Source organism: Mugil cephalus, chromosome 13, assembly GCF_022458985.1.
Source record: "Mugil cephalus isolate CIBA_MC_2020 chromosome 13, CIBA_Mcephalus_1.1, whole genome shotgun sequence".
Taxonomy (NCBI): domain Eukaryota; kingdom Metazoa; phylum Chordata; class Actinopteri; order Mugiliformes; family Mugilidae; genus Mugil; species Mugil cephalus.
Window position 1 is genome coordinate 3,744,827 of NC_061782.1, and position 13,165 is coordinate 3,757,991.

The following is a 13,165-nucleotide window of genomic DNA, read 5'->3' on the forward strand; positions in this document are numbered from 1 at the left end:
AAAGTCATCTGAATTTGATTCATTTATTGTGTTGTTGTGTCCTGACGGTGTGTTCACTGTCATCTGTATTTAATTTATTTATTAGGGACTGCAGATGCAAATAAGCAGCTCTGCTATAATCAGACATATTTAATCTTTTCTTTGTTTCTCAAACCGTCATCACATAGGAGCAAGTACAAGTTGCATCAATTTCCAATAACAACTTAAAAAAAACTAATAATATAGTTTGAGAAGTGAAAGGATGAAGCTTTTCTTGTTCTGTCTCCTCTATATCACATTATTACACACTAAAACAAAATCATTCATTATTCTGAACTTTCTAAACATTAAACATAATTAAGATGATTTTAATGTAAAATTGTTACTTATTTATTAGATAAATCCTGTATTTGTTTTTAAAATGTGTGATTTTCATTTCTCCCTCCATATCATTCCATATTCTAACCCCACAAACTGAAATGCACATGTCAGTTTTTTCATTTCAAGCTTTAAATAAAATTTGAGCAGTTTTAAGATGTACAACTGTTCTGTTCTTCAATTATATTGTTCACCAATGTGCACTGAAAGAAAAAAACAAACATCCAAAGCAAAGAAACAAAGGGGCAAATATCTCCTTCGGTTTCACCAGGACAACTGTTGGTGATGAGGAGAGACCACATTAAATATATTAGCCTCTATCTAACCCACCCCCAACTAAAGACACAGTATTTCTTTAACCTCTGCAGCCTTTGACAAAATGTGGCAACACTTCTCGTTGCACGTGTTCAACAACTTAAACGAGGATGCAGTGCACGGTGCAAAGTGACGTCATTCAAACACACGACAGAATTCTTAGTCCATGTTCCCGTTTTTATTGGAGTTCAGTGCGGCCAAGTTCACATTTTAGGGTAAATGTCCAGTTACTGTGACCTGTATACGCTGGAGAAAGAAAGAAAAACCTCGAGCGTGTCCAGCAAAGCATCTTGAGCATTCTGATATGGAACTATTACATTTTAATTAATAAGCTGGATACAAATAATCTTAAACACGACTGTATACTGTATACTATCCCCCCTATAGCAGTTCATATGGTAAGTATTCCTGCTGTGACTGTACATTAACACTCACACTATAAAGCAAACAGTAATATATCAAAATGCTGTACAAAAAAAAAAAAGGAAGTATAGGAAGTACAAGAAATGAGTTGGGCAAGACACTCCTCACAGCCTACAGATAAAAATTAAAAATTATAAAAGAGGCACTTAAGAATATCACACTCACACATATGCACATATACTAAAAATTCTAATACTTGAGCCCATGTTATCGTATGATTCACCTGAAAAGTTATCTTTACAATTATTTCAGATATACTTGGCGGAAGAGCAAATATCGAAGCCTCGTATTATAAACAAGGCTGCATCCAACTTACAGGAAGAATGGAGGAAGAAGGGTTTAGACCCAATCTGTATTACCCCTCACATGGCTTTTAGTTTCACAGATTTCTATTCACTGCAACCAGGAGTACACTTAGGACTGTTTGTAAGTTAAGTTGCCGTGACTTGTTTGTACAGACTAACACCTGGCTGATGGGATGTCTAACAATAATGGCGATTAAACATAACCTGAGGGTCATGGCGTGATCTTTTATATCAACCAAGATTAATGCAACTATTCTATCTTAAAATAACACCCAATAAAAAAAATTATGCTACACATGAAATAGCATCTTACTTAAACCTTACACCTGCCTTTGCATTATGTAACTTTTAATCAAACTAAAGAAAAATACAAGACTGCAAGACAAACTGCTGTTTGACTAATATATTATATTAGTTTCTTTCCTTTTCTTCTGTTGTTGCAGCTGCTTAATGTTAAGCGGCATTAGCATAGCAACGTTTCGGCTCATTGCAATGAGGTTTTGCCCCTAGATTCACATCTGACAACAATCGTGTTACAGTTGTTAAAAAAAAAAAAAGAAAAAAGAAAAAAAACACCAATCGTTGCATAATAAGGCTTTAACAACATCCCAGATGTAGAAGAGTAGAAAGTTTAATTAGTTTGGGGCTCTACAGTCTACTTTACTCCTGTGCCTTTCTGGTGAAATACTTTTGTGCAGAATAACTTGGCAAGCAAATGAACACATTTGCTCATTTGCATTTACACATCATACGTAACATCCGATAAAATATCAGCAGCTGCCATTGTACTAACGTAGCCCTGCAAGTTTTTTTTTTTTTTTGTCGTTGTTCTGTTGTTTTTTTAACTGTCAGGTCCGCAGGCGGAACTATGGCTGAAGTGGTTGTTCACTTTTACAGTCAAATTATTGCAAGTTTAAACAATGTGAGAGCGTTCGTGTTCAACAATTTGGAGAAAACCTACAGCTCTTTTTAAAAAGGAAGACACAGATTGTCCAAAAAGTGCAACACACACACACACACATCAATCACAATCCACATCCAGTCACATTTTTCAGTTAAGTATAGAAGACCTTTAGGTGACACAACATATGTGGCAACCAAGCTAATGGAAGCTTTTTACAGTTTGTCATAGCAGCTGATAATACGTCAACCTTGTTTTCCACTGGCTAATTGAGAAAAACTTTAACGGTTCTGTCAAAAAAGTTACGTTTGTCACATTTGTGTTGCTAAGTAGCTAAATATTAGGCTATAAGGAAAGTTACTGGAGCTTCCAATAGACTGCCTCCGCTCACAGACTATAATCCACCCATCACATAATTATCGTATCTGTACGATAATATCACCCTCTATATGATCCCATAATGTACAATAATTTGAACCCTTCAACACATGGCAATTGGTAAACACAAACAGTGCTGTTAGTTTATTTATAAGTATATAAGTATAAGTAAAACTGCATTATAAGCCATGCTATATGGTCTGTGGTAATGTTTTACTGTAGCATTAAATGGTCAAATCGAGAATGTACGATATTTTTTCCTCACAATACGATTATTTTAAGCTTCCGGTACGATAATTTGTCATTTCCCATCTGGCAGCACTTGTGACAGGTGTCTGCACCTTATTGCTGTAAAACCCGAGCTCCAGTCGTACACTGCATTGTTGTAAACAGGCTGATTTTATTAATTTTTCTCTCAATCCAGAGAAATGTTTATTTTGTGTCTGGGTTTTATTCCTTTACATTTTGTTCATTTAGATTTTTATTCTGTATATTTTATGCGTGAGAGAGAGAAATAGTTTTTTTTTCTGTATGCTAAAACATATAGGGAAATTGACAATAAAGATAATAAAGATTCTGAGTACAGTGGCTAGCTAAAGTCTTTTCTAACAATAGAAAATGTAGCTTAAATTACAGCAAAGTATTTTGTTTTCTTATTTATTCATTATTTACTTTTTCTTTCACGTTACAGTGGTACACAATAGTGTTTTGCTAACATGATCCGGCTAACGAGCAGCTAGCTGAAAAAGCTTTATTTGTGCTAATTTAATGAGAAGAAACTAGCACTAACCTTACTGCTTGTTATCTATACAAAAGTTTAGAAAAAAAAATATTAACGGCATACATGATCACGACTGACACTGTGCTTCACTCTAACCGGTTAGCTAGCTAGCTGCCTAAATGGCCTCATCTAAAACTGATGTTCCTCTCCTGTAAATCAGTTTTGTTGCTTCAACACCTGAGTAATTGAGTTTGTCGTATCACAAAACAACAGCAACTGGATCATCATAATTGGAAAAAAAAGTAACACCAGAGAAACTAGAGCTAACTGTCATAGCTTAGCCAACTCTGTAAGCTACTGACTTGAGTGTGTTGACTGTAAATTTGTGAAGTACGGACTGTTGACTGTGTTGTTTTTATTCAATTAAACCAACTTTAAATTACATAATACATTTATTTAATGAAACATGAGTGTATTAACCTCCTGAGACCTGAGCTTTTGTTTCTCTTTATTGGGGATTAGCAGGACTAAGAACTATAAAAACTAAGCATCGTCTTTAAACAGGAAGTAGTTTTTAGAAAAAAAAAAATGTCCTGTTTCACTCAATATTATAATAGTTACCAATCTTACCAAGTTACCAATATGTAACAAAACACAAAACTGTTAATTTTCATGTCTGAACATTGCTGTTCAAAAGCAGAATTGAAATCAATCAAGTCCCAATGTCCTCAATCGAGTGCTTGCTAATTTGTGAAGTTATAGCTCTTTACCATTGAAAGAATTTATTATGTTTGCATGTCATATTAAAGTAGAAAAGTTAATAAACCTAAATAAACAAGTTTCAACTGTAAAATTTGATGAGGTTTTGTACCTTTTGTTACATGATCGGCCACAGAACGAATGCACTGAAATTAACGCTATCATGTTTTTATACCAACTAGTAGCTAGTTATGAGAATAAAAGTCTAAATGAAGCAGAATGAGAAGCTGCCACAAACCTAAAACTAATGTCCCCATATGAGGACGCAGGGTCTCAGGAGGTTAACTTATAGCAAGTCCGTATTTTAGTTTATTTATTAGCTGCTGCATTTTCAATTTTAGGCTTAAACCAAAGTTTCTTTGAAGACTCACCACTAAAATAAATACCTCTTGCACTCTTTCATATGTTCATATGCTTCTGTGCCTAACTCTTCATATTTATTTTCACACAACCATTTGTCCATAGAGCCTCTGTGTTGCCAGTTGTCGTCATGTTACCAAAAGATTTCTATTCTTAACTGTTTCTTAAACATATCAAATACTAAAAACATTTATTACTGTTAATATTTTTTGCTCTATATTTCTGTACAGTTCTCAGAGGAAGTGGCTACATTTACCTTGTATAAAGAGTAAAATTGCAGAGTTGCATTGTGCCGGCTATCAACAACAAAACAAGGAGATTTCAAGTCACTCTCGGAAAATCTGGCGTCAGTGTATTGGAAAAAAAATCCAGTCTTTTCGCAAATTATTGAAAAAAGGAAAACCAGTTCCTCCTGATGTCTTCACATTAATCATAATGTCTTTACAGCACCTGTACAAAGAGAGCGTTTAAGCAGGACTTTGATTCCCAAAACCATCCTAACACAACGTACTGATCAGCGGACACCTTTGGTTCTAAAACGCTCAGTTCTGGACCAAAACATGAAATAAGGCAATATTATTTTAGTTTGAGCTGTTTTGTGGCCATAGACCTGATGAGGAAAAAAACAATACAAATTTAGGTGTCTACTGGTATGGATGGTTTTGGGATTTGGTCCAAGGCTCTTTCTCTTTTAAGTTTAACCCCAGCCCCCGACTATATTTTATAATTTCTAAAATATTTAAACAGATTAGCCAAGATATACATTAAGCCCTTTACCTGAACGGAATCTACTCATGTGGTTTCTAACAGTCCGAACATCTACGACCTGGGTTTCAGGGCCCTTTCAGAAAAGCTAACTAGCATAGCTTGTAAACTAGCCAGAAGTTTACTACAGAATTGGTTAATTTAAAAACACGTTGTCTGCTTTCCAAACCACGACCTCTACAAGGGAACAATCTCATTGTACTCATTCCTGTCTCTTTGAGCTCCTGCCATCAAAATGGTTCCCTCCAGTCCGACCATGCTGGAGCCGAGTCCTGCGTAGCCTTTGTGCCCTCCTCCAGCCAGGTCCTGGCACATCATGGCATTGTGGGAAGACACAATAATCCTGCTACTTGCAGACGGGGAGCTGGGGCTGTCCTCCCCCCTCCTCTGTTGCTCCGGTGTAGGAGCAGGTGCTCTGATCCCGCTGCTCCCGGCGCCGACACCACCCTCGGGGCCGACTCCCCCGCCTCGCCTCTTGAGTGGCGGACCCCAGAGGAAGGCGTGTGCGGGCCTGTAGTGCTTGCGGGCGTAGCGGAGCAGCCGTCGCCGGGTTGCCGGCAGGCGGATGGTGTACACGTAGTACTCCAGGACGCTGTGCTGCATGTTCGGGAGGGTGTTGTGACACAGTGATTCCTCCAGGAAGAGGCGAACAAGCGGCGCCTTGAAGGCCTCGTAGCCGAGCTCGCCCAGGGACTTCAGGATGCGAGTGATCCGCAGGTAGTTGTGGTGGGATCTTAAGATGAAAGCATGTTTTAACACTTTTGCACACATAAAAATGCCAAACAAAGCAAAATGCATCACTGCAAATCGGTAAGTAAACAGTGGAGGAAGGTTCTATATGGAGCAACAGCAGGGTCTGCATACAGTTAACCATGGAAATTATCTTTACAATATATTAGGCAAACTCTGCTTGCAGAATGGTGACTGCACCTTTGAGCTAATGTCTTTAAAAATCCTGCACTTCTCCACAAAGATGATGTATTGCCTTCAAACAATTGAGCAGAACTCGGGAGCTAAGGGCTGCACAGGGACAGATTAGAATAGATTAAATTTGTGGAGTACAGCTGGTCGTTTGGGTCGGATCAGGTTCAGGAGTTTATTTGGGGCAAAACCAAGAGCTCAAACACACGACGGTTATATTCTGACAGAATAAAATCAGGCAATTACACTGTTGAGGTAAAGTCGACAGAGAATTATTAATAATTGTTTTACGGGGGAGATGTTCTCCGTCTTCATGTGGGTGTGGATTAATTGCATCTATTAAGATTAGATGAAAGAGGTTTGGGGAATATTTGGGGAACTTGAGGAGTTTGTTATAACAGCACTGTGGTCGAGCTTTTTCTTTTTTTTAAAAAAAAGTCCAAACTGCAAATAGATCAATCAGGTGTTCTTTTACAATACAACAATGTCTTTCTCAGGCCATGAAAGCATCAAAATAGGATGTGAAAGGGAAAAATCATCCCCCTTAAATTACCCTTTCACCATCTGTTTGACTTAAAACCTGCTGTTTCACATTTGGCTGCTGAGAGAGAAGCAAATAAATTGCGCAGGATTCAGAATGATTGCCTCACTGAAGGACACGAAAGTAGCTTCATGGCCAACAGAGGGACGAATGTTAGACCTCCAAGCTTGTGCACAGTGTTTATTTTTTATGATTATTTCTGTGTGCGTGTGCTTACTCATTAAGGTGCTGGAAGCGCTCCTGCCAGTTGGAAGCCCGAGCAACGTTACCGCTCTTATCCAGCAGTTTGATTCCATAGAAGTCCAACATCAGGGAGTAGGCCGCCAGAAACCTCCGCTTGGCTTCCCGGGTACTTTGGAATTCCTGGCGGGATTCAACATGACAGATTAGAAGGTGTCATTCAACATAACCTTCCTGTTTGCATGAGCGAACAACGGACGTGTAAACCACATGCAAACATGCTGTGATCATCCAAACCACACGTGAATTAGGTCAAAACACACACATTTGATCCCATTAACAATGGGTGAACGAGTTTCAGCGCAAATCACAGCAAAACTGACTCATCTCTGCACTGAGATTCATCCTCTGTGTTTCACAAACGTGGCATACTTAATATTTATCAAATCAACAAACTCCAGATTACTCAATTTGTATTTGGTTCATTAAATAAAACACTTTCTCCATTTTTAAAAAAACTCCAAGGTCATTTAAGATTTGAAAATAATTGCTTTGTGAATAATCCATCACTTTCTATTTTTATCTTCTGTTTTGCTTCTGTTTTCTATTTAAACACTTTCGTGTGAACACTCCTGAAAACATCAGTATTTGTCCCACTGAGTTCACTTTACTGGATGCAATATCTCACAGTACCAATTTAAAGACAAACTGGCTCACGTCATCAGTCGAGCTTGATGGAACAAAGAGGAAGTGCAAAGCAGCAAACACAAAACATTAACACGTCCTTTGTATTTGCTGTTTTTAGAGCCAATTGGGGTTTTTCCAGAGCGGTAGGGTTGGCTGCACTGAATTTTGCTGTTACACTAGCTGTTTCTTTCTTTTTTTTTACTGTTGCACACCACCTGCCATGAACCGTAGAGCACCTGAACTGCTAATGCTGCTCCACTGTCTCATTAAAAACACTCTGCCTTTGCAGGAAAATCACCCCAAGTACTTGTAAATAGTAGAATGATGCTGATGTCGGAATGAGTAAAACTAAATTCCACATCAAAGATATTTAAGTACAAGCTACAAAATAAGTCTCTAAAGTTGTCTCGGTGGTTTCTACGGAGGACGTGGGAGCAGACTGATGTTCCCAAAGTGGGGAGCGAGAAGCTATTGTAGAGGGAAAGCAGTTTAATGAGATCTGCTAGACCACTACTAGCATACAACGGAGAGGTTTGTGAGAGAGTTTCCAGCTAAACTACAGCAGAAGACGAGTCTTCATCAACTCAAAACACAAAATGCAAAGAATTAAATTAATTCCTCCCTCTACTATCTATATGGTGGGTGAAGCAGGAGCAAGCTAAAAGCACCAACTCTATCAAACAATACAATGAAAGGACACAGAGTAGCAGCTGAAGGTACAAGAAAGCTTTAAACTGCAGGTGGATGAGGCCACTGTTCACTGATAACGTTCATCACATATGCACATCTGCATCGAACAGTCGGAGGTTGGGGGGCTTTGCAGAAAAACTCGACCCTGCTACCTTGCAGGGCCAAAGCTCTGCAGCCTCCCAGCAGGTGAAAGGGATGTCGCCACAGTTTCACGCAGCACAGAGTTTCCTAAAGCAGATCAACCCCGACTTACGCTAAAACCTTAATATGTCACTCACTTTGATCTCATCCTGAGTCAGTTCATGTGCGTAGAAGTTGAGCCCTTGTTCTCTCAATGGGAACAGCCTGAAACACAGAAAAAAGAGAAACCAAATGAAAATGATCAATTGCAGCAAATAAACTGTGAAACAACTGTGGATTTTGCCAAATCTGGAAGTAGAATGTGAGGAGCTGGAAAGTGAGAGCTTCTCAGTATATAAAGAGTTGGAAACTATTTCCAAAAGCAAAAGTGGGGATCAAACTGTGATTTTTTTTTTTAATTTTTTTTTTTTTTTTAGACTCAAATGCAAACTGCTTAATTAACTGGATTAGTTTGTAGAACTAGAGGTTTACACTGAAAACTTTTTTCCTCACAGCGTGAAAGCTGTTCCTGGATGCTACAGTGTCAGATAAAGACACACACGTGGACTTCTCTACTCGAAACTAAAACAAAGGCAGCTAGACATTGTCGGGGTTTCTTGAAAAAGTTTGACCACTTATGTTAATGTGTGTTAAAACAAAATTTAAATTTGTGAGAGGAAATAAAAAAAATACATAAAAAAACAAAGATTTTCCGATTTTGCAAGTAGCAATATTTTGCATCTTATATGACCATCGACAGGATGATTGGAATATCATTAAAACTTCATTAAAAAATAATCAGCTGGAAGCATTGATAAGTCATTTCCTGCCCGCCAACATTAGCTTTATTAGCCAAGTAGTTACGACTGACACATTTCCGTCAGCAACCTAAAAACAAAAAGCTGGAAAAGCTACATTTGTTGGGACGTTAACAGGCCCATGAAAGTTTCAGGTGTTATACAGGATGAACGCATTCAAGAAACTCTACAAGTCCAGTTGCATTTGTCTCAACTTGTTTTGTTTTTATGACCTGGATGACTGAGAACCTTCACATGCAGTCACTTTCAAGTCCAAAAGTTCTTCCAAAACAGCACAGCTCATGTTCATTTTTATCTCTTTTGACACTTTCTTGGCATCTGGACAGAAGACAAAGCTTCGTCACGTCACAGACACACACTTCCACACACACGCCGTCCTCACACACACACGCTTACACACACACACGCCATCCTCACACACACGCGCCTTCAACCAGACAGCTGAAAAGTCTCACCACTGAATGTAGGTGTGATTGTGCTCCAGTTTGTCATAGTCGCCTCTCCACTTAGAGAGTATCTCCTCGATGTAGATACCTGAGAAGAGACAGGGGCTAATTAGCTACCATGCACATTTCTAGTGTGTGTGTGTGTGTGTGTGTGTGTGTGTGTGTGTGTGTGCAAGCATGTTTAAACAATGGATCACTCGACTAATCTGCTGGATTTTTCCCATCAAACATGACCTTTAGCCAAACAAAACTCTCTAAAGCCCAGAGCTAATATCGCTGCTCTCCAGTGTTCAGAGGTCTGCGGGTGTAGTGTGTGTGTGTGTGTGTGTCTCTATGCGTGTGTGTGTGATCTCACCATCAGGTACCAGAGGGATCTTGTTCAGGTAGAACCGCAGGTTACGGTACTCGTTGGGCTGCCGGGACTTCTTAAAGTTCTTCACAGGAACAGATCAGAGAGATCACACGGCTTTAGTGTGAGTCTGTGTGAAAACGATGCACAGTGGAGGTGTGTGTGTGGAGGTGTGTGCACGTACCGGGTAGCTGTGACGGTATTTGTAGAGGTCCCTGGCGGCGTAGAAACTCCTCTTCATCTTCGGAGCAGACTCCGGGGAGTCAGACAGCTGAGACAGGAGGCAAGAAAAAGAAATTAGGGAAGAAACAACATGAATGACAGACTCTCCCCAGTTCAAATGCAGGTTGGAAATGATAAAAAAAAACAACAACAACAACAAAAAACACTCGTTTGAACAGATGCAGTGTAGCGCTTCCTCTGCCATTCAGCTGGATGAAAAAGGATTGACTTTGCTTTTGAGGTCGAGGGCTGTCATCATCCATTTCTCTCTCGCAAAGGAGGACAATTCACATCAGTAGTGCCCCTACGCCAGAAACTAGACCTGATTCTCAAATACAATCATACACAATGTGGGTCACACGGATCAGGGAGGCTGGCGCCGTTACACCGGGCCTCATCCAGATTGATTCATCTTCGAATCACACCAAACCTTGTCAGGTTTTAGTTTCACAGTTGATCACTTTCAAATAAATTGCAAATCAAAAATAAAAATTGTTTAACAAGGAGTCCTCAAACCTCCTATAATCTGCCCTTAAAAAATAAAAAAAAAATAAAAATCTATTCTTAAAATGTGTTAAAGTTAATTATCTTTAATAATTAAAGTAAATAATTAAATTAATTAATCACAGCCGCCACGTCACCATGCATGTTTGCAGGACTCTCAGCATCACACACCTGTATGACAGAAACATGCTGTCCGGACCTGATCAGGTTCCAATACACCAAGCAATGATGCTGTAAATACACAGCGTGCTCGCGTACATCCTGCCTATAACCACGGCTGCATCACATGAGCATATTTTTGAATGAAGTTGCAGCTGGATGCCCTCTCTCCTCTGCCCTCTCCGTGTCCGTCCTGGCCCTGTGGATATTTACGCGCGCATGTTACCGCCGGACGCGTCTCACCTGCGGGGACGTGTCTCCGGAGTGTCCCGGGGCCCGCTCGCTCTCCGCCGGGCTGACGGAGTCGGAGATTCCGCTGTCATCCTCAGCCACCGGCTCGTCGCTTTCGGAGTCCGATCCCCACGTCGAGTCGCATTCCTCCACGGTGCTCGGCTCCTTGAAACGCCAGCTGCCCACCAGGTTTCCCATTTAAAAACACATACACCTGCCCCCCTCTCTCTCGCGCTCTCTCTTTTTATTCTTTACCGTTTTTCCTCTTTGCACGCTCAGGCACGACGCTACATACTGATGCACACAGCCTCGGTTTGCGGCGTGGAGAGCGACGGGATCACGCTGAAACCTCGGAGCGCAGCATTTAAATGGCAGCGAAGGGGAATTTCCACATCAGCGACGATGATGCGTGTTTCTGTATGGGAGGTGATTAGTGCCACAAAGGCGCAGGAGGAAGTCTTAAAGGGGAAATGCAGCACGTAGTCAAATAAACGTCAAATAAAAAATTTTATAGAGGGAGTTCCACTCTTATGAACAATATATATCATTCTTGACTAATGTTACTTGTGACTAAAAAATTACGGAAGCCCTAAGCGGCCATGCATTCATACATATTATTATAACAGGGATAACTGTTATGAGTTATTTGTCTCATTATCTCAAGATCTCGATATATTTAATGAGAGAATTCCGACATGCCATGCTGACCGATGGACTGACTGTAATAGGCCTAAGGTGACTCATTTCCTTTCTACTTTATTACTCGCTAGATAACTCTCTGATGAGAAAAAGAACAGGAAATTACAATCAAGCAAACGTGGCAACCCCCATCTTGATTTTAATGCATCGCACACGCCCTTATTTTAATGCACCACATTCATTCACAAACACAAACAAACAAACAAACAAACAAGCAGAGGTTGGCAAGAGCCCGAGACACCTCATAAAAATGAATAAAAAGAAAATAAATAAGTCTCATAAGAGATTTGTCTTCCTTAACCTTCCTCCTCCTCCACTATAACCCACTATCCTACATTAGAGTAATTATTATCACTACTATTTTTTATTGTTTTGTTATGTCTTTACTTATTTATTATTTTTATTATAATTAATATTATTTTATTATTTGAATTGATTTTAAATGATTATTAATGGAAGCATTAGTTTACTTTATATAAATATTGCTTTAATACAATATAATATGTAATAATTATTATTTAAATATCGATCATATTCAGTTGCTATTTAATTGTACTGAGGCCTCTGACGTTATGGAGATGGTGATTCCCAGTGAAAGAGAGAAGAGAGAGCTGGAGAAAGACGGATGGTGAAAGATAGATAGTGGAAAATAGATTGTTTGTAATCATATTCCCATATTTATCCAACACCAAATACCGTGTACTTGTTTCATATCTCATTTTAACATGTGGATACAGCTAGCGTGGCTACGAACAGGGCACTAGCCGCTTCCAGTACGTCCACCTCACACTTCTGCGTGTAATCAAAGTACAAAGTGCCTCTTCTCTCCAAACTTCACCACTTATTCCACTCTCTCCACCCTCGGAGCAGAGGGCCGCCAGTTTGTGGGGTTGGGAGTTTGCCCAAGGCCTCCAAGTCATGCACATAGGAGGGACGTGATCCTTTGACCTTACAGTCCTAAAATACTGGAGCATGGTCCTCCAGTAATATCAACCTCAGAAAAGCACATGCGAATACAACCTCAGTAGGTACGTTTTGGTTTTGTTGGCCGAAATAAAAGTACAGATGCGTCACTGAGGTCAACGCAGACTCACTTTACTGGTCGAAAGAAAAAAAATAATTTTGTGAAATTTTGAAATCAAGCGAAACTGTGGAATGAGACAATCGAGACTCTGCTGTGTTGTGGTGAAGAGAATCATCACTGTGGTTTCACACCCAGATTTGGGAAGTGAAGCGTTACCCTCCTCAACAAAGAAATAAAACATGGCCGTCCTTCCTATTAATCTTTTACAAACCAGCCACACAATCAAATAA

The 13,165-nt window shown here is 39.6% G+C and overlaps 1 protein-coding gene across 1 annotated transcript; it reads right to left on the reverse strand.

The window, feature by feature from the left end:
• Nucleotides 1-835: 835 nt before the first annotated feature.
• On the reverse strand, nucleotides 836-11,533 carry ogfrl1 (opioid growth factor receptor-like 1). The gene is made up of 7 exons (XM_047603814.1): nucleotides 11,165-11,533; nucleotides 10,221-10,307; nucleotides 10,043-10,121; nucleotides 9,697-9,775; nucleotides 8,582-8,648; nucleotides 6,964-7,109; nucleotides 836-6,017 (listed from the first exon to the last, which is right to left on the reverse strand). Exons 1-7 carry the CDS (start codon nucleotides 11,348-11,350, stop codon nucleotides 5,462-5,464), a joined length of 1,200 nt encoding a protein of 399 aa, XP_047459770.1. The 5' UTR covers nucleotides 11,351-11,533; the 3' UTR covers nucleotides 836-5,461.
• Nucleotides 11,534-13,165: the final 1,632 nt, after the last annotated feature.

Excerpts from the sequence above, each read along its gene's own strand:
- ogfrl1 (XM_047603814.1), bottom strand. The coding sequence starts at position 11,350 with ATGGGAAACCTGGTGGGCAGCTGGCGTTTCAAGGAGCCGAGCACCGTG. Across the intron at positions 10,122-10,220 it reads AATACCGTCACAGCTACCCG|AACTTTAAGAAGTCCCGGCA; the intron begins GTACGTGCACAC and ends GTTCCTGTGAAG. Across the intron at positions 9,776-10,042 it reads GATCCCTCTGGTACCTGATG|GTATCTACATCGAGGAGATA; the intron begins GTGAGATCACAC and ends GTCTCTTCTCAG.